Source organism: Echiichthys vipera, assembly GCF_963691815.1.
Source record: "Echiichthys vipera genome assembly, chromosome: 20".
NCBI lineage: Eukaryota > Metazoa > Chordata > Actinopteri > Perciformes > Trachinidae > Echiichthys > Echiichthys vipera.
In genome coordinates this window covers 10,725,330-10,744,843 of record NC_139845.1, presented here as the reverse complement: position 1 = coordinate 10,744,843, position 19,514 = coordinate 10,725,330, and the positions used below count along the sequence as shown (strand labels likewise).

Here is a 19,514-nt window from a genome sequence, read left to right as displayed (position 1 = left end):
TCGCCCCTGGTCGTTCCTCCAAAGCATCCCTCCACCCCTCCTCCAGACCTGTCCTCCTCATCCTCCTACACCACCACCTCCCCCTGCATGCCTCTCACAGCTGAGAGGGACACATTCGCCGGGCGCCTCTCCAAGGCCCTGGAGACAGTCCTACCCCTTCACTCTGCCACCTCTCTGCCCAGGGCCAGACAACGGAGGGCCAGCCTACCTGCCCTGTTCTCCACCCCTGTAGGTTCACAATCTGAATCCCCAGAGGCCACAGTGGTGGTGACAACCAGAGAGGAAGGAATAGAGAGAAAGATGAGGGATATGACCCACACTGGTGTCTAAAAGTGAAAAAGCTCAAAAAGGTGTTTCTCTATTTCCAGAAGAGACAGCCCAGTGAGACAGTGATTGAAAGGATTGTTAATGAAACAGATTGTATTACTCATGCAGTTATTTTTTCACAGATGTGTACAACTAGCCAAATGAGAAACCCATAAACAACCACATGAAATCTGGAAATGTAATTACTTTGCTAATTCATTTAAAATTCAAGATGAGATGCAACATCTTTTAGTATCTGCCCTCTTCGTAGTTAATATACTGATTGAATATACTAGTATAATGAAAAATGAGCTAAATATGTAAAAAGGTTTAAAATACATGGTGCCAATTTTGTATGTGGGCTAACATACTTTGTACAATATTAAGTTATTAAAAACATCTGCAGTATCTTCTTTAAGGCATTTTAAAAGGCGTCTTTATCTTGAGTAAGTAGATTAGTGTGACCTCAATGTTTGTTAGTTTGCTTTCAGACACTGCTGTTAGTCTGTCAGTCTCACTTGCACCTCTCTTTAGCTCTCTCTTACTCCCTCTGTTAGACCACCATGTGTTCATATTGAATACAGATTGACTGGCGTGGCTCTACCTTTAACTCTGCTCTATGATACTACAAATGTCCAATATCATGTGCATCTGCCATCAGGAAAACTTCTCATTTGACAGCCAACAAATATTAAAGTTGTGACTTTCAAGTAAGACAGTGTTGGTCATCAGAAAGCTTGTACATCCAAAATGTAAATGAATAATTGAGAATGAATGAAATGGCTTTAAGGGGTAATACACCCTTTTTCCATTTTTCCTTTCTGCTCTAGAGTGACACAAGCAACCTGGGCCTTCTTATTTAAGACATTTTTGGGCAATTTGTGCCCTTATTAGGCAGCTGACGGTAGATAAATGTCATAGATAAAGACAGGGAATGAGTGGAGAGAAATATGGCAGGTGTTATGCAACTATGGTTGTGGCTCATAGTCAACGTTTTAACACCTAGGCCCCCTTTTCAGTGTTTTTACTTCACAAATGAAGACAACATGCTTAACACCAAGCATGTCTGGATAGTCAGTTTGCATCTTCTTAGTTAGAAGTAACTAAAAGTAACATTTTGTGGGGAGAATATTTAATAAAAGACAGTTTTCTGAGTGCAGATGCGTCAGGATATTATTGAGTTGAGAGCCAGCATTTGGCCTTTCTTTGCTATTTGTATTATACTATATACTACCCCACTGCATATCTACCTGTGAGCGCTCATTGTTTCTCCCACCTTTACTGTTGTCTTTGCATTGTCTGCTTGTCTTCGTGCTGTATCAGTCTGTCACTTGGCCTGTCTGCCTGTTTTACGGCAGCTTTGTTTCTTAACATTAACATTACTTCATCTCTTCACTCCTTTTTACAGCTGTTTGGTATATTCTGTCCAATCTTAACCACACCATTTTGTTTCTAGTGTGGAGAGAGAATATACGTCTAATTTTTCTCTTGGTATTGCTATGAATTGATGCTCTTTAATATACAATTATCTCCATTTGATGTGGACCTTTGCTGTGGTTCTCTCTCTCATTCTCTAAATCTCATTCTTAAATCCATTGTATCTCACTGTCGCAGCAGCATTCAATGCCACACCCCTACAGTGGAGGAGGAAACACAGGAGGAACAGGAGGGAGCATCCCTCTCCAAACTCTCCCAGACCCCCCTTCTATTTTCTTCCCCTCCATCCCCGAGCGCCCCATTTCCTTCTCGCCCCCTCCCACTGGGCCTCCTAAGGCATACAACACCCAAAGACGCAAGAGCACATCCATTCTCGAGGCACATACCCGACATTTCCAGCCTGCCTACACTCGCTATGGGAGCAGCTTACATCCCTTTTCTGGGATGGAGGGTGTTGAGACCCCTTCTCTCTTCATGGTAAATCCCAGTTTTGCAGCAGCTGCTCAAAGACTTGGCGTTGGGGAGCAGTTGCATCTCCAAGGACAATCTGACCCAAGTTTGTATGGCTATAAAGACATGAGAGCAGAGCATGAGGAAGCAGTGAGGAGACTAAGTCTAAATCAAGCTGCCCTATTGGACCATTATGAAGCGATGGCATATGGAGGATACCCAATGACTGCACACCAGCTTGGCCACTTGAGTTTCCATCAGCAGAGGCAAGCAGCAGCTGCAGCTGCTAGTTTGGGTTATGATCCAGTCCCTCCACCTCAAGCAGGGTTCTTGCACACACACTTAATGCAAAGAATGAGTGCACACAGCCCAATCCCTCAACCTTTACCTCCCATGGGTGCACCCACTGGTGGTTCTTCTTCATCATCTGATGGATGCTATCCTCCACCACAGCATGCTTCCTCTTCCGCTTATTCTATTTCTGCACCTCCAGTAATGGCTGAAGCCCCACCACCAACTGGAAGTGTTTTCGAGTACCATTTAGCTGCAGCTGCCGCCGCTGCAGCTGCTGCCGGAGACCCTAGCCTCTTGGCATCCAGACTTTACCGTGCCCGAAGGAGCTCCATGGACCTCCCTCTAGAGGACAACACTGGAACTGGAGCAAGCGGTTCAGGCACGTACAGCCGCCTCCAGCCAGTGACAGAAGAGCTGTACGCATATATTAGTCCAGAGCTCCCCTTACCTCCAGGAAGTCTACTTCTTCACCACATAGCTGCCGCCACAAAAGACAGAAGCCCAGAACCTTCTAGTGACTCTGTGGCCTCCTCTGATGCCGGGGAGTTCCAGTCCCCTCCTCCCCCACCACTCCTCCCTCCCTTCGACTTCTCAGCCGCTCAGTCCATCCCTCACTCCTCCTCCGCTGTACACTACGATTCATCTGGAGGAGTGTTCCCCATAGAGCCCCAGGGACATCCACCCTCCATGCAAGGCTTTCTCCCTGCCACTCCATCCACTGAGCTCGGGGGAGCATCATCAACACAGGTGGAGTGTCTGATCCAAAATGCCTGGGCCCGGCATGGAGGGGTGATACCAGCCCAACCCGATATGACGTACCATGAGTCATTGCTGGCCATGCAGGCTGCTAACCCCACTCTGGTACTAAGTTTAGATCTTAAAAACACCCCTACACCCCTGGGTCAGTTACTAGTTAAAATTGCATACCTTGCTTTTTTAGCAAATATCCACAAACAGATGTTGATATATTGCAATTGCTATATTATGGCATTATGTGCCTTCCAATTTCATATTATATACACAGGAGATCAACATTAGAGGACAAAGTATTAATACTGAATGTATTCTGAAATACTGTTATATGTAATTGTTCAGAATTTGATAGAAAATCTGCTGTGGCTATACCACTGCTGTACTGGCATGTTTTTTTAAAAAAACCAAGGCACTTCAACACAAATCTTTATTTTGTGAAAAAAAGCACTGAGCAGAAGCATTGTGTCAGAAGAGAAGATTTAAACAATGTTTTCTTCGGGCTATAGGACTAAATAATGAATTGGAAGTGTAGAGGCCACAGCTTTGAATGACTTCAGCACATCTGCGCCCACAGGGCAACACTAGTTTCCCACACTGCTCTGGTTTGATCTTGGTCCATTCTTCTTGCAGTCTCTTCAACAGGTCGGTTACTGTAGTGGGTTTTTAACCATTACTTTGTAACCAAGGACTTTCCAGAGATTCTCTATGGGGTTTAGATCTTTTTTTTTCACAAAATAAAGGTTTTTGTTGAAGTGCCTTGGTTATTTAAAAAACATGCTAATGCAGCAGTGCAGTAGTACAGCCACAGTTGATATTCTATCAAATTCTGAACAATAAAAAAATATCAATTTTTCAGAATAATTACAGTATTAATACTTAATTTTGATCTCCAATGTATGTTGCCATATACCTAATTGTTCATGATTTTGCACACAAAAGGTCATTTGCCAGTGTGTAATTGTAAAACAGCGAACTTATGGTTAGAGTAGATATATAGATAGAAAGATACTGGTGTTATCCGTGAAGTAGATTGAATCCTCCTCTAAAAGGATCTGGATTCATTTATAAAAGTAATTTGACCCAAGGGCCATTATACCAATCCCTGTTGTTCTTTTTACCCTACAATACCAGGAGCCTCAGCTGATGCTTACTTGTCATCATGTAGTCTTTGTCATTTTAATCCCCTCCAGTCATATCAACACGACAGAGAGAGTCTCATGGTCTGCCTTCCAAATGTCTCACATTATTCATTCCCTGGACAATGTTTGTTTGTAGAAAAATGTTAATTAAGAGTACGGCTTTAGTCGGCACTACTTTAGTAAGAATTGAACAGCATGGAAAAGAAACATTTGGTTTCAAGTCCAACACAAGACTCAATATTGTGAGTGGAATCCTAATTATTTTCAGAGCAACATTCAGAAGGTAGTGTTTGAGACAAACTCTGGTGTACGAGCTTTATAAGCAGTCTAAGCCCCCTCCTTTCTGTGTTCATGTTATGTATTTGATTTATTTGTCAATACCAGTAAGTAATATTTTGTCTGTATGTTCATATATGGATGTATATGAGAAATGCGTGTTTGTATGGGTATACTGTATGTATGGTATACTTACATTTTTGCATGTACAAATCCAAAGTCTTTTTTGGTCCTCAGAGATCATGTATATGTAAAAACTTTTCAAATATAGCCGTATATTCTAGACACCGGCACACTGATTTGTAGGACATAAATTTAAGAAAATCATAAACCTGCGAGACTTTGTTGATTTGTATGGGCAAACACACAGAAACATACAACAAAACCAATGGGGGCTTAGACAAACCTTGCAATGTAACCACACAGACAGACAGACATTTATATATTTTCGATCCTTCCTGTTGTTTTGTGTTGTAATTGCAAAAGATCTTGGCTTCAAGTCAGTTCTTTATTGTAGCATAGTGTGTTGTCATTTCCTGACCAGACTTGAAATCGACTTCCTACACAAGGTTCAAAAGTCACCGCTGAAATCCATTCAAACCCTTAGAACGCTGATATTATCAGTGTCACCATCATTGTTTACCACTTCTGATCGCTGACCTTCTCATTTCTTAAGTCTTTATCTTTCATTACCTGTGTTTTTTTTGTTTCATGTCAGTTTTTTTAAAAGTTTTATATCTCCCTATACGTTTTATTTATTAGATATCTGTGAAATGATTTGTCTTGTGACTGCCTTTGATGTTAGGAAAAGGTAGGTAGCAGTGTGTCTGGTGCAACATACTTTTGTGAGCCTCCACCACACTGTGTGAGGGTTGGCTTCATCAAAAGTACAAAGTTCCACTCAGCCTTCTAAGGGTTCGGTTTCTAGAACAGGCATAATCTGTTTTAATGCATACAGAAATTATCCAGTTTTTAAACTATTTCAGTGTAAAGAAATCAATGACAACACAAGTCACTGACCAAGAGTGCTTTTTTCTCGATCCTTTAAAATGGACTTAAATTCCCCCGTAGTAATCAGCTCTGATAATTGCAGGTCCTTCTGAACATCATTCAAGGAAGAAGGTGCAGCATATTCATTAGCTTTTTTGCCTTCTGTAGTTCTGTTCTAACTCTGGGGACTTTGAGGACCAGCATCTGCAGCGTATTATGAGAATGCAGGCCGTTCTGTGTGCTGCTGTCTGTAGTGCTGTAGATAATTCGAAGGATTCAGGAAGGAAACCTACAGCTCTGTTTGGCTTGAGAGCTCAATAGGAGTGTACAAGGATCGAATAATTCAAAGTTTGATTTAGGGCTTTTCACACTGCATTCTCATCTAAGGACAACCCTTGACTAACTTAGGCCTGTTTCACACACATTGTTAAACCAGGGTTAACCTAAGCCCAGGGCTATATGATGGGTAGAGCATGCAAGAGGTATGACAGAACGTTGGTTACACTACACAGATGGAGACGGTCTTTGTTCTAGGTAGCTGGGAGGGTAAACTACTAACTATTTGATGCCCAGTCCGATAAAATTGGTCATTTGCGTTCTCACATGCAGCCCTGCGAGGTAATGTCTAGATATTTTCAGGTTTGCGGCGCATGTGAAAGGTTGTTAATTCACTTAAGATTGTCGCAACTTTCTGAACACGATAATATCCTGCAAATGTGTCAACTAAACATGACCTCAGGCATATTTGCAGTTTCAAGTAGTTAAATTACTTAAAATACTAGTTTAAAGTTTATCAAAACACCAAACACCAGTGAGTTGTTCAAAGTGTTTGATGTCAGTATTCCAGCTTCTACTCTGTGCTTCATTGACTTTTTATCACTACCAATCACTTAGGGTCTGACCTGCATGTATAAAAGTAAATCCCTGTACTTACACCCTGCCTAACCCCTGTACTGTTGTACATGCTACTCTACAAAATGTGTATATGCATACAGTTGGTATTGGTGTGCATATATCTGTTGTCATATAGATGAATGAACATATGTGTTGTTTGTGTGCATATGTGCATACACAAGAAGAAAACCTAGACTAAAAACTGATCACTAGAGAACCGCAGAAGTACCTTGTGTTTGCACCAATGTACAATGTTTCTGCTACAAGCTACAAACATGTTCTGATTATTTTCCTGTTTTTCTTTCTCCTTGTTGACAATCTTTCTTGATATCCCATCTCTTCCCTCTACCCTTTTATATCCTACAACATCTCTTCTTCTCTGGCCATCTATCTGTCTGTCTTTCTCTAAATGTGTTCAAAAGCAGCAGATTCAGGCCTCCATCCCTCAGCCCACTCCGGGACCCCCTCTGGTCCCTGCCAACACCCAGCCAGCTCCTCCTGGGACCCCCCAACAGGTAAGACAACTAGAAAAAAAAAATTAAGCAATCCAAACTTCCCTCCTCTTTTTTTCTCATTTCATCACTTCTCTCCCCCTTTTAATCGCACATCCCCTCGATGTCCAAACCCCATAAAGATAAAATACAAAAATAAGTCTCCCTATTTTTTTGCTTATGCAGCAATTACTCGGCTCTCTCTTTGACGTTGTTGCCTTGGCTTCAAGGTAACCACTCCCACAGAGCTGGCACTTTGCCCGCAGTTATACCACAGTTCTTTCTGAACTAGACAAGAACTGTGTTTTCTCCGTAGCTCAAACTACTGTGATCAACTAATTGCAGCCCTAAACTGATTTGATTGAGCATGAAATTGGATGCTAAAATCAGATCAAATGTTTCTTGTCAGAAAAAGATGGAATGTATGGAAGTTTCATGAGCTACAGCAAAAAAACAATTACTACCTTCACAGTTGTATTCCTAATCTAGATATGGCATTCACACTTAAAAAAATACTTTTTATTGTAATATTGTTAAACATCCTATCAGAAAATTAACAATAAAGCAGATAATATATAATTTAAAGGTCCCATATTGTAAAAAGTAAGATTTCCTTGTCTTTTTGGATTATAAAGCAGGTGGAGGTGCTATACAAATACTGTTAGTATTAGAACGCTCAATCCACAGAGAAATGCACACAGTCTGTTTTCATAAACTGTGACTTCAAATAAGCCGTCAGGACTTCTGTACAGTTGGAAGACAGGGTGAATAAATGTATATTCAGACAGACATACAGAGAAAAATACTGTGTTTTGAACATTAAAGCATATAGGATAAAGCCAAAAGACAAGTATGAAATTGAAAATGCGCACAATATGGGACCTTTAATGAGATATAATTGATTTTCCCAGCTGGCATTTTCCAACTAACTCCCGTTTCTCATAACTGGAATTTAAGTTAATCCAGTTTATTATAGGCAGGACATGACTAGGAATTGCCCTACCTAAAAAAAAGTATCAAACCTAAACAGGATATTGGTATGCATGTATATGTTCTCAAATATATTCAATTTCCTCTCTTCTTTTCTCTCTCTCTCTCTCTCTCTCTCTCTCTCTCTCTCTCTCTCTCTCTCTCTCTCTCTCTCTTTCTTTCTCTAGGTTGTTTCATCCAGTCACAGTATTACATCAGTTCAGAGCCCCACACACACATCTCTGCCGCAGGCGTCTTCACAGGTACGTAAAGTGCAGCTGCTAATTGAAACATATACTATATATAACAATACTTCATAAACACATCCCTAATGCGCACAAGCTGGTGCTAGTTATTTGTCTGCATTCACTTTTACACACACACACACACACACACACACACACACACACACACACACACACACACACACCTGCTTGTACATATAGTAATTATGTAGATTTTCTCACACATGCTAAAATCTAAGCTTACTCATTACCGTCTTCATGAATCCACCTCAGGGTTGGTTTAAGTTCCAAACAACTCTCTGTTGGCTGTGTGTGTTGTTTTCCCATGCACTCTACTGTAGATGTATTTAGACATAGAAACGTACACAGTCTTCATATTCAATGCCATTCTTGGCCTACAGTATGTGTTGTTATTGCATGTCTTGCTCGTCTCGAATTGCTTCTTTTTTCAGTGTAAACTTCTTCTTCGTCAGCTCAGATTGTTTCTTTCCTTTTTCTTTCCACTCTCCGGCTCGCTCATCGGCATGCTGCCTGCACTTATCACCGGGTTTGTCTTTATGTTTGTTTATTCACACCTACCTGTCTGTATTCTCGCGTGTATATGTGCTTGTATGTTTGGTGTGTAGTTTTTTGAACTCAGTCCGTCTCCCAGCATAGAACACCTTTATCTTCTATACCAAGCTGCTCATCTAGCTCTGGTTCAGGTATGATAATATATGGCAGTGTATGCAGATATACTGTATACTTTTATGTCCGTAAGTGATTGTGGACCTATGTGGGTTGGTCAGTGAATGTTTCCCTTTTGTTTTTGTGCTTGTTGGATATAGCTCTGTCTTTTATTGGTGCCTATCGTTTGTAATTGTCCTTTGTCCATCCCAGATGGTCCGGCTGTACTAACCATCTGATCAGAAGGGTGGATCGTAAATACATGAGCACATTTTTAGGAAGTGGGGATGGGTAATGTTTCCTGGCACAGAACTTATAAACAGTAAAAGGAGAATTTTTGTTACAGTCAGCAGTGAATCATTTTAAAGGGTATGTAGTGTCAGTGTCCAGGTCAGTATCCTGTATGGTATTGTTTTAAAGAAACAAAAGAAATATTCATCTTGTTAAGATTTCTACCATCTGAGGATTTACAGGTTGACGGGTCAGCGTGCAAAATATTTCAGTTTGAGGCTTGAAATTATTAGATAAATAATAACATTACGGTTGTTATGTTCATCAATGTTAGTTATTTAAAGGGACCCTGTGGAGTTTTTGACTTTCTTTTGTGAGTGGATCCTTGTGTTGGTCTTGGGCACGGGCATGAGAAAGCATATGCACGCGGGTGACGCTTCACACAATTGTTAGTGGTTACACACTATTGACAGCCAATACTGCACCAAGAGGCAGGGAGCAAGAAGACTCCAAGCTAATAAACATGCATGTAAACCTGAGGAGGGTACTGTATTTGACATTTTGTTAGCCCTAAAGGACACTCACCGTGCCTGCGGACTCAATGTAGACTTCCTGCTGCATTAAATCACTTTATGAAGGCTTTGTGTGAGAAAATATCTCTAGGTAGGTTTTTAGTCTAGTTTCTCCATTTTTATATGGCGTTAAGAGTGTTGCCCATCCACAGGGTACAAAGACTTAGCTTGTACTACCTGTAAAGCTGTGCTGTACGTTGTCTGTAGAGATCCAAGCTGTTTGTGGGTGCGTGATCGTAGAGTGGTGTGTGTTTTACACAATCATCCTGTCACAACGTTTGTTAAATTTCAGAAGTTGTCACTAATAGGCTTGATCAATGTTCCAGATGTCTTGCTCCGAAAGTTGTTTGTTGAGGATCAGTAATGGGTCAGTGAACTATGGATGGCTCTTTCTCCTGATGTCTTTTTTTTACCATGATCTGTCATGGAGATCAATAAAGACTCAGACTCACAAGCTAAAAGGCTGTTTATTTATTTTTAAAGCACACTCATCCTTTGATGTGAAGAATTTAAGGTGAACCAACAGTTAAACTAAAGCTTTAGCTCACTGTTCCATTACTAAGGCGACTGACGTTAAATCTGTCTGTTCTCATCACATCTGGTCACTTGCCGCCGGGTTTATCTACCCCCTCATCCTCCCTATGACGCTGTTTCTTCCATTTACTTTCCGCCTGTGCTCGGCCTTATCTACCTTCTTCTTTCTCCCTTCTTTTTTTTTTCTTTCTGCCTCTTCCTCTTCCTCCTACTGGCCCTTTCCCCTCTTCTCAGCCCAGTGTAACCCCGTCTACCGTTTCCTTGGTGACCCTGCCCTCTCCGTCGCCATCCCTCCCTGTTACCCTGCCATCAGCGGCCGTGACTTCCTCTCCCTCTTCTCTGCCACTCCCTGTTGGGGTGGTTTCTTCTATTGTTTCCCCTTCTCCTCCTCCTGTGCCCACACCTGTGCCTCAGCCATTGGCCACGGTGGTGCCAATCATCAGTGTAGTCACCGCCCCGCCTGATACTCCCATGGAAGCCCCTCCCCAGGTACTGGTTAAAGACAGTCAGACCCACCACGTGGATGCTGTAGGCTGTTTTGTTTTGTAGAGCCTTGGATTATAAGTTAGGATTTTTGACATTGTTTTTATTCCTCGAGTCCCAGATACGTTGTCAGAAATCAAATTTAGCAGTTTCTAGAGTGGTATTGGAGGATCCAAAATAATTCAGTATTGAAGAGGTACTGCACACTGCACACTGCACACACAGCAAAGCTGTATATGATGATAATATGAGATAATATGAGAAGTGGTAAAGTGTATGTATGAGGTGAGAAAATATGCTACATGTCGGTGCAAAAGAAGATAAGGGACCTGCATAAAGACCCAGAGGCAGCTGCTTGAGCATTTTCCAATTGACTACAGAAATGTCTACGCTTCTCTGTCGAAATATGCCAGTAAAAAACATTAAAAACCTAAATGGGCAAACCATGATGTGGTAAACAGAATTAGGCATTATGATTATTAGGGCTTACCCTCTTTAGAGAGTAGCAGACTAGTTTAGGGTCTGGACTACTCATGAATTTGCGTGTACCTCAGAGAGAATTTGAATACCCTTTTACTTGTGAAGAGGTGCAGCTGTCTAAGTTTGCATTTGCAGTACATGAATTTAAGTGATAAGTAATGAAGACTGTGTGGCAGTGATACAGATCATATGCTGATAATATGCTGGTTTGCAGTCTGTTTGGATAGAATAACAAGTTTGATGTGACTTTTAGTGTAGCTACACCAACAATAATTGTTGGGAAGAACTCCTGAGTTGTTGGTTCGATGTCTCAGAATGTGAAAACTGAAAGAGGCTGTTTTGATTGGTCTGTGTGGAAACAATGTCTTACAGAAACGATGACTCACTGTCCCCAGATTTCTTTTTAGTCCAAGTGCAAGAGTTGAACTCTCTTCTAACTCTTACTGTACCATTTGTTTCTAAGTTCAAAGTCCTTATTTATAGTCTTTAATTATGAGACAGGGTTTCATGTGTTGTTGGAGATGCTGAATGCACATAATGGATACAATCTGGTTTATTTTCTCTTTTGTTGCAGTGCGTGATTTGTTCCTTTTGCTCCATGCTTGTGTATTAGATGTTCTATATACAGTAGTTTGATAAAAATGAGTCCTTGTTAATCCACAAGCGTGCACACATTTCTTGCAATCTATTAAGTTTTCTCTTATACTTTTGTCACACTTTGCCTAAATTTCGTGGCCCCCCAAATGTCTCTGGTGTAGGTGTTGATAGTGATCACATTGATTGTTTGTGTATTTGCATTTTCATGTGCCTGTGTGTGTTTCAGTCTGCCTCTCAGTCTTCAGAGCTGTGTCAGTCCCAACTACAGCCACCGCAAGTTCTTTCATCTATAGAGAGGTAATAAATGCAAGCAGACTCTCTCACACACAATGTCTGAACGGCGCCATCGTTTTAATCACATTTAATCTTTGTGATGCTGTCGCTCACTCTGTTCCTGTTGACCTCTTTTTCTTTAATTACATTTGGCCTCTATTTCTCCTCTGTACCTCAGTGGCCACTCTGAGGCTTCAGGTCTGAGTGACGGCAACGGGGGAGGAGGTCGCCATGAAGGGCGCTCCACCAAGCGTCATCAGAGACGTTCTGTGCGAAGTCGCTCACGGCATGAGAAGATCTGCAAGGCGAAACTCAATGTCCTCAATGTAATAGCACATTCAATGAATCTATTTGAACAATTGAGATACTCATCTTTTTCCCTTCTTTCTAATTGTATTTTCTTTCTAATTGTATTTTGTGTGTGTGTGTCTGTGTGTGTCTGTGCGTGTGTGTAGATCTCCAATCGAGGAGACAGAGTAGCAGAGTGTCAGCTCGAGACCCACAACAGGAAGATGGTGACTTTCAGGTTTGACCTGGATGGAGACAACCCTGAGGAGATTGCCCAGATCATGGTACACACACCGTCACTGCTCTTTTGATCCATGTACTCTCTTTCTAACTGTTTTTTGAACATTAAAGAAAGTAAACATGCTCTAGTAGAAGCCCAAAATACAAGTAAGAACCTGAAAATGAGCACAATAACAATAACACAAAGGCTGGAATATGCTTCAAATGCTAGTGTTCGTGCCATCTACTCTTTGTCACCCAAAACCACTGAAGTACGTGTAATTGCTGTGCCCTTGTCCTTTCATTGAGAGAGTCATCAACAGGTTCCCACACAAGGCAGAATTATACCTCTACGGCCGTGCACTGGTGTAGGCAGTTTAAAACAGGCAATGGCTTTGTTTCTGTCACACATTTTAAACACACATACACAGATCTTAATCTTTATCTTTTTCTACTCCAGGTCCAGAGCGAGTTTATCCTGGAGAATGAGCGAGAGTCCTTCATTGAGCAGGTCAGAGAGGTGATTGAGAACGCAGATGAGAAGGGTCTGGAGAGAGACTCAAACAGCCAGGTAAATACAACACTTTATTTCAACAGTCTTTATTTCATCCTCTTTGTGTGTATATGTGTGTGTGTGTTTTTTATTAATTATTTTTAGGAGTTGCTGGTTTTGGTTTCTGATATAAAAATGCTAAAATAGCTGCTAATATATTGTTAAATAGTTACAGTGGAGTGGGCAGATTTTAAGGTCTGATCCCAGGCAAATACAGTATAGCACCTTTATTTTATTTTTTTACAGTATTTATCTTTCAGTGTTTATGTCATGTTGTGTTGTTGATCTACAGATGGCAGGTGATATGGCGCAGCAGATTCCTGTTATATCTGTCCCCATGCCAGGTAAAACTAACATAATAAAAAGCCTTCGAATGACAGCAAGCGCCAGTTTGAGTGTCAGTTGAACAACAGGGTGGCACAGGAAAATGTAATAGCTGACTTTTAGCATCTGTCAGCAAACATTCACACCGCAGAAGTGAAGTATATAGGCGAGACAGAATCTGATGTAGAGATTTTCCATTTTTTTCTCTTTGAAGCTTCTGATTCGTATCCACAAAGCTTCATGTTGCTTATTTGCTGTTAAACAGTAGTGTAGAATAGTAGTTTGCATATTATTCTCTCAGCGGTTAACGAATAACAATATTATGTACTGACATTCATCTCTTCTCAGATATCCCTCCCAGTGCATCAGCACAAGTGGTCCATTCAGCAGGTCGGAGGTTCATCGTCAGCCCCGTACCTGAAGCCAGGCTGAAGGAACAAATGTTTCCCACGTCTCCTTCTCCTGCCCCTGCACCTCCTGTTGAAACAGGTAGGGATTGTGTGTGTGTAGGACTCTCAAAAGTCAGTTAACAACCTGTCCACTAATGACCAATAATGTTACCTATACTTTTGGACTCCCAGATAAGCGGTTGGTTGCAACATTTTGGTTGCATGCTATTATAATGATGGCCAAAAAAAGAAAGAAATACTATCATAAGACCCAGATTGTAAAAGAAGCAGAGTTTTGCTTCAATTTAACTTAAAACACACCCACAGAAATACACACTAAATGACAGTGTACTTGTGTCACACGCTCTCATAAGATTAGGCTCTAATGCTTTTAGAGGTAATTGCCCAAATGTTTCTGTTCAAATGCAATAATACTCTGGCATTTGTTTAATTTGATACAACAGGGTTTCGCAGTAGAACACTGGAATATAAATAGCTGTATTCTTCATTTGGATATTGTTTATATATACATAAAAAATACCCTTTGCATTATGCAGTATTGGAATATTATATTAAGTGTTTCATAAAATACCTAATGCAGTGGTTCAGAAACTTTTAGTTCTCCTTAGTCCTTCACAATCTTCTGAATCATGGGACCCAATGGTATATTTTGTTTCCATGGAGACAAATCCAATCAGGACCACTAAACTGAAGGTAGCCAAACTCATAAGTGGTTTACCATCTTTTCCCCTCCACACTCTGACCTTGATACATGCTGAAGCCTGTCCATCTGTAACACAGTAAAGCGTACACATTTCTTAATGAACCCAAATTGACATTCACTGCCATAACTTCCACATGACATCTTTCTCTGTAACCCACAAATTGCATTTAAAAGAATACCCCAGCAAGGTAGAATTGCACTCCTTTAACATTGTTGGAGTGGAGTTGCCCTTTAAATACTGTACCTCGTTTGAAAGATAGGCATATGACCTGTCCGAATTCCAATGTCTGAGTCATTGGAAACAAACAAGGAAAAGTATTATACCTACTGTTATGTCATCTTACAGTAAACAGGATGGACTGGGGGTTAAAACAGTGTGTTTTTTCCAGTTCCTCCATCTCAGACTCCAGGCCAAGGTGTGGGGTTATCCCAGTCTGCTGGATCAGTCAGTTTACAACAAGCCTTCTCTGAGATCAGACAGAACCAGAATCAGTTTGATCCCGGACCCAGCACTGCCCCAGCATCCATCCACTCCACCCATCCTCTTTTGCAGCCTGCAGCAGCCTCTGTCCCTTCACAGGCTAGCACAGTCATTCCTACTGCGGATCCTACGGCTGGACTTGTCCCTTCTAATTTGAACCATGCACAGGAGCAGGTCTTGGATGCCTCTCTTACTCCCCCTTCCTCCTGCTCCACCCCCTCCTCCATGCCTGCTCAGAGTCTCAGCCCTCCTTGCTCCACCTCTCCTCCTCCTACTGTGGCAAATCAGTCCATCCTTCAGTCACAGCTGGGGATACAGGCTGTGCCCCAACCCCAGGGACAGGTGCAGGTCCAGGGTCAAGCACAAATTCAGCCTCAGGCTTTCAGCCAGTCTCAGTCTCAAACTGTCTCTGCTACTTCACTACCCTCCACTTTACCACCTGCCAGCATCTCCAACATCCCCGCAACAATGCTCACCTCCACCTCCCAGACTCTTTTATCCTCAACTCTTCTAGCCAGTGAAGTCTCCTCTGATCACCCGTCAGCCTCTCCCACCTCTTCCTCTATTCCTTCCCTCTCGTCCTCTGTCATCCCCACCACTGCCATCCCTGGCCCTCAGCTTGCTCCTTCTGCCAGCACCCACCCCACCACTCCTCCCTCCTCTTCCTCCTCTCCTGTTGGGCTCCAGCCAGTGACAACCAATGTTCCTTCAGTCCAACCAACCTTGGTCCACTCCCAGCCGCAGACGGCAGCCATGCCTGGGCAGACCCACACGCACTGTGGGGAATGTGATGCAAGGTGAGAGAAGTTTATTGAATTATAAGGACTTGGTACGTGTGTGACTTCTTTTTGGTACTGAAGGAAATGTGTCTCATAGCAAAAGTTGGAATGGATAGCTTGCTTGTTTCATACTCTTCTTTTCTTATTCTCTTATCACACAGTTATTGATTTAACTCATCATTTTTCCAGTTTAAGTATTAAGGCAAAGATCTCCATTTTTTATAATCTTAATCTTCTGCCAACGTTAGAACATATTTGTATTTTCTCTGGGTTTAAAATGGGCAGGGCGTACTTGGATGAAGCATGATGCCATGACTTTTATATACTAATCAGGACTTCGAAAGTTTCAAGGGGCTCGATTTACAGAGAAATGCACACAGGCTGTATTCAGAGACTGTGTCTTTAAACAAGCCGTCAGGACTTCTGTACAGTTGTGATGTTACATTACATTTCATTCAGCTCATGCTTTTGTCCAAAGCGACTTCCACCTAGTGCATTCAACAATTAGGGTACAATCCAGAAGAGCAAGTTATTAAGTCAGTGAGGCTATATATAGTTAGAAAGTGCTGCTACAGTCATTCCCAAGCTGCAATGACGGTGCAGAGATGCTGAGAAGGAAGATGTGGAAGACCAGAAGGAGCAGACAGGGCTTTTTAATGAGGGGGCTTAAAGAGACAGGTGCTGAAAGTGAGCATTTCAGATAGCAAGTGCATACAGGTATATTAAAACAGACAGTATGAGAAAATTAATGTGTTTTTGAACAATAAAACGTGTAAATTCATTGAAGTAGAAACACAAAATACGAGTATGAACCTGAAAATGAGCATAGTATGCCCCCTTTAAGTAATTTTTTGTGCATAAAACATTAATTTATATCTTTCTCAGGTGTGAGGCATTCTCTGAGTCCCAAGGTAAACCAGACGACATCCAAGCTCTGGAGAAGAAGCTGCGGTCTCTCTTCATGGATCTTGGTGGAGGGGTTCCATCCCCCCAGGGGGACATTTTAGCCGTTGACCCTGCTTCTGGAGTCCACGTGGCAGGTACCTCATCCCCAATAGGCGCCTGCTCTACCTCCATCACATCTGTCACCACGCCTGGCGCCAGCCAACCAGCCAACCCTCCTCAGCCCCCCACCAGCCTGTCGCTGGGGTCACCTGCTCCAATCCAGGGCTCTGTAACACCTATCTCCACCCCTGCACCGATTGGTATGTAGATGAATATGTTTGTGTTTCTGCATAGATGCTAGTGTCAGTTAAGCTAGGTTTTAATAATACTGCTTACTGACTTTATGATTTCAGTGTCTACAGTCATACCGGCTTCATCCTTTGGCCAGACCACTCCATCCAAACCCCCTTTATCCAGGGCACCGGTGAGTGATCCAGTGTAGCTGTAGATAGCATTACTAGTAATTTCGATGTAGTTAAGCACTAGCCATTGTATTTATTCAGCTAGCAGACCAGTGTTTTTTAAGAGAAACTGCCCAGGTGATTGAAAGTACTACATCTTTAAAGGTTTAGAAGTCACAGATAATTTGATCTTTAAAAAAAATATAGGTGTTCCAAGTTATTTCTTCTCATAACTCATCGGGCATGGAAATTTCTTTTAACATTTTCCACACAAACACTGTTCTTATAACCTCCTCTACACATCTTTTCTCTCTCGTCTCCCACTCTGTCTTTTCATCACCTCTCTTTCTCTGGGATTAGGCCAGTTCTCCTCCTTCAGAACTCCTGCCATCCTTCCCTGGACCTTGTCTAATTCAGGTTTTTGTTTTCTCTTTGTTTTTTTGCAAATTTTTTAGAGTTCTATTTCCTATTCAATGAACACTGAGCCTATAATGCATAGAAGTGCAGTTCTATGCCTTAACATTGTGTATAAATAATGCTTCTGCTGTGAAAAAGACATTTCATTTATAGTGCATAGTGTTTTAATAGCTTGTAAAATAGAGAGGCATAGACAGGTATATTCACACAGTATGAAAAAATGTGTTTAAACATTAAACTCCAAAGACACTAAACATGTTCTAGTAAAAACCCAAAATACAAGTATGGACATGAAAATACATGAAAGCTTAATATGGGAACCTTAAACTAAAAAGAAATCCCTATACTTTACTTTAAATGAAGAGTAATGATGGATGATAAAAGGAAGTAGGATCGGAGAGAAGATGCTTAAGCGAAAGGATGAGAGACATGGAAACTCGATTGGACAGAGTGAGACAAAGGTTTCAGGCGTTCAGGGACCTCAAAGCAGAGAAGACATTGAACTGACTCTAGTTTCCAAACAGTTTTGTCAGGTCTGGGAATGCTGCACTGTAGGAATAGTCCCTCCACTCAATAGTGAAATATGACCTGTAGCTCTTTTAGGAAAAATCTGACCTGGAAAGTTACAAGTACATTCACTTCCTGTGTCTTATGTAACACTCATGGGCGAAACGTGTCCCGTTTGATTAAGATTATCCTGCTGCAGTTGAAGCTCTCGAGGAATTTGACTTCAATGAAATACTTAATAACTGTAGAAATGCTCAGGAGAATAGAATACCTTGCATGCCTTTTACAAATGCTCTGACTTCATATAAAGTACACACACTCAAAACTACTGAATGTCTGTAAGAAATCATATTAAATTGGCGTCCAGCCCTAGTAACGGTACATGTGCGCTTTTGGCTGATCTGTGATTATGATGCTTATCAACTTCAGTGGCCGATTCTGTGCGTGTGTGTTTATTATTTTTTTTATACATGTGTGTGTCTAAAAGTGTATGTGTCTTTTTCCAGTCTCAGCAGCCTCTGGAAGATCTGGATGCTCAGTTGAGGAGAGCACTGAGCCCAGAGACTGTTCCTGTCAGCACACACACACAGGTTAACACACATGTTTGAATATTATATACCCTTCTGATTCACTTGCACTGCTCAGCTCTAACCCACTTTCTTCTCTCTCCATGCTAACCCCAGGCTTCTCACAGTGGCATAGCTGGACTACCAAGTAAGTATATTAATACATCTTTTAATCAATCTTTCTGTCTCTTTTCTTATTTTATCGGTCTATCTTATATTTGTAACATCTATCTTTCAGTCCCCTTCTCTATTGAGGAAGCAACTGGGTCCTCCTCTGGTCCACCTCCTCCTTCAGGTGCAGTTAAACTGGGAAGATTTCAGGTAAGATTCCCCTCACACTACAGACCAATTATGAATACCTACATATTTACTTTTTCATGGGTCAAAAAGTATGACTAGGTTAAAAGTCTATTTTAATGTTGTGAGCACTTTTTTGTCTGAATTTGTTGATTGAAGTTTCTCCATATATTCAAGAAATTGTTAGCAGCTAAGTGCATTGTCCCCTTTCCCTCCCTCTTCTCGCTGATTAGGTCTCATTGGCTACTGAAGCACGTCCGGTCCAACGCCCGGCCTGCACTGAGTCTTCCTCCACCACCTCCTCCTCCTCATCTTCTTCCTCCTCGACCTCCTCCAGTCTCTCCAGCCCGGAGAATACACTGCACAAGGACTCCTCGTCTCCTCTGAGACGGGGAGGGGGAAAAGGCGGAGATGTCGTGGACGGACTCCCCCAACGGGCTTTGGGAGGGTCCCACCACCCCTCCCCCCTCACCTCACCATGTCCCTCTCCTAAGCCCACCACTACCATCGGACGCTTCCAGGTATTTCCTGTCTTTGAGCTTGT

The 19,514-nt window shown here is 41.8% G+C and overlaps 2 protein-coding genes across 7 annotated transcripts in view; both read left to right on the top strand.

The window, feature by feature from the left end:
* Positions 1–19,514, top strand: part of LOC310962738 (serine/threonine-protein kinase WNK1-like) — a 94,560-nt gene that overhangs the window by 60,101 nt on the left and 14,945 nt on the right. For 5 of the 6 annotated variants that reach the window (XM_083935292.1, XM_083935291.1, XM_083935290.1 and 2 more), the window contains exons 12-28: positions 6,962–7,054; positions 8,188–8,262; positions 10,482–10,736; positions 12,034–12,104; positions 12,259–12,406; positions 12,536–12,652; positions 13,048–13,158; positions 13,433–13,484; positions 13,813–13,953; positions 14,967–15,855; positions 16,723–17,042; positions 17,136–17,206; positions 17,544–17,600; positions 18,614–18,697; positions 18,791–18,821; positions 18,912–18,994; positions 19,204–19,491. In XM_083935292.1, coding sequence (XP_083791418.1) covers positions 6,962–7,054; positions 8,188–8,262; positions 10,482–10,736; positions 12,034–12,104; positions 12,259–12,406; positions 12,536–12,652; positions 13,048–13,158; positions 13,433–13,484; positions 13,813–13,953; positions 14,967–15,855; positions 16,723–17,042; positions 17,136–17,206; positions 17,544–17,600; positions 18,614–18,697; positions 18,791–18,821; positions 18,912–18,994; positions 19,204–19,491 — 2,886 coding nt within the window. The remainder of the gene's footprint in view (positions 1–6,961; positions 7,055–8,187; positions 8,263–10,481; positions 10,737–12,033; positions 12,105–12,258; positions 12,407–12,535; positions 12,653–13,047; positions 13,159–13,432; positions 13,485–13,812; positions 13,954–14,966; positions 15,856–16,722; positions 17,043–17,135; positions 17,207–17,543; positions 17,601–18,613; positions 18,698–18,790; positions 18,822–18,911; positions 18,995–19,203; positions 19,492–19,514) is intronic. The other variant, XM_083935294.1, reaches the window with a different exon arrangement.
* On the top strand, positions 1,930–3,896 carry LOC310962526 (uncharacterized protein; the record flags this gene model as incomplete). The annotated part of the gene is made up of 2 exons (XM_083935032.1): positions 1,930–3,388; positions 3,871–3,896. 2 exons carry the CDS (start codon positions 1,930–1,932, stop codon positions 3,894–3,896), a joined length of 1,485 nt encoding a protein of 494 aa, XP_083791158.1.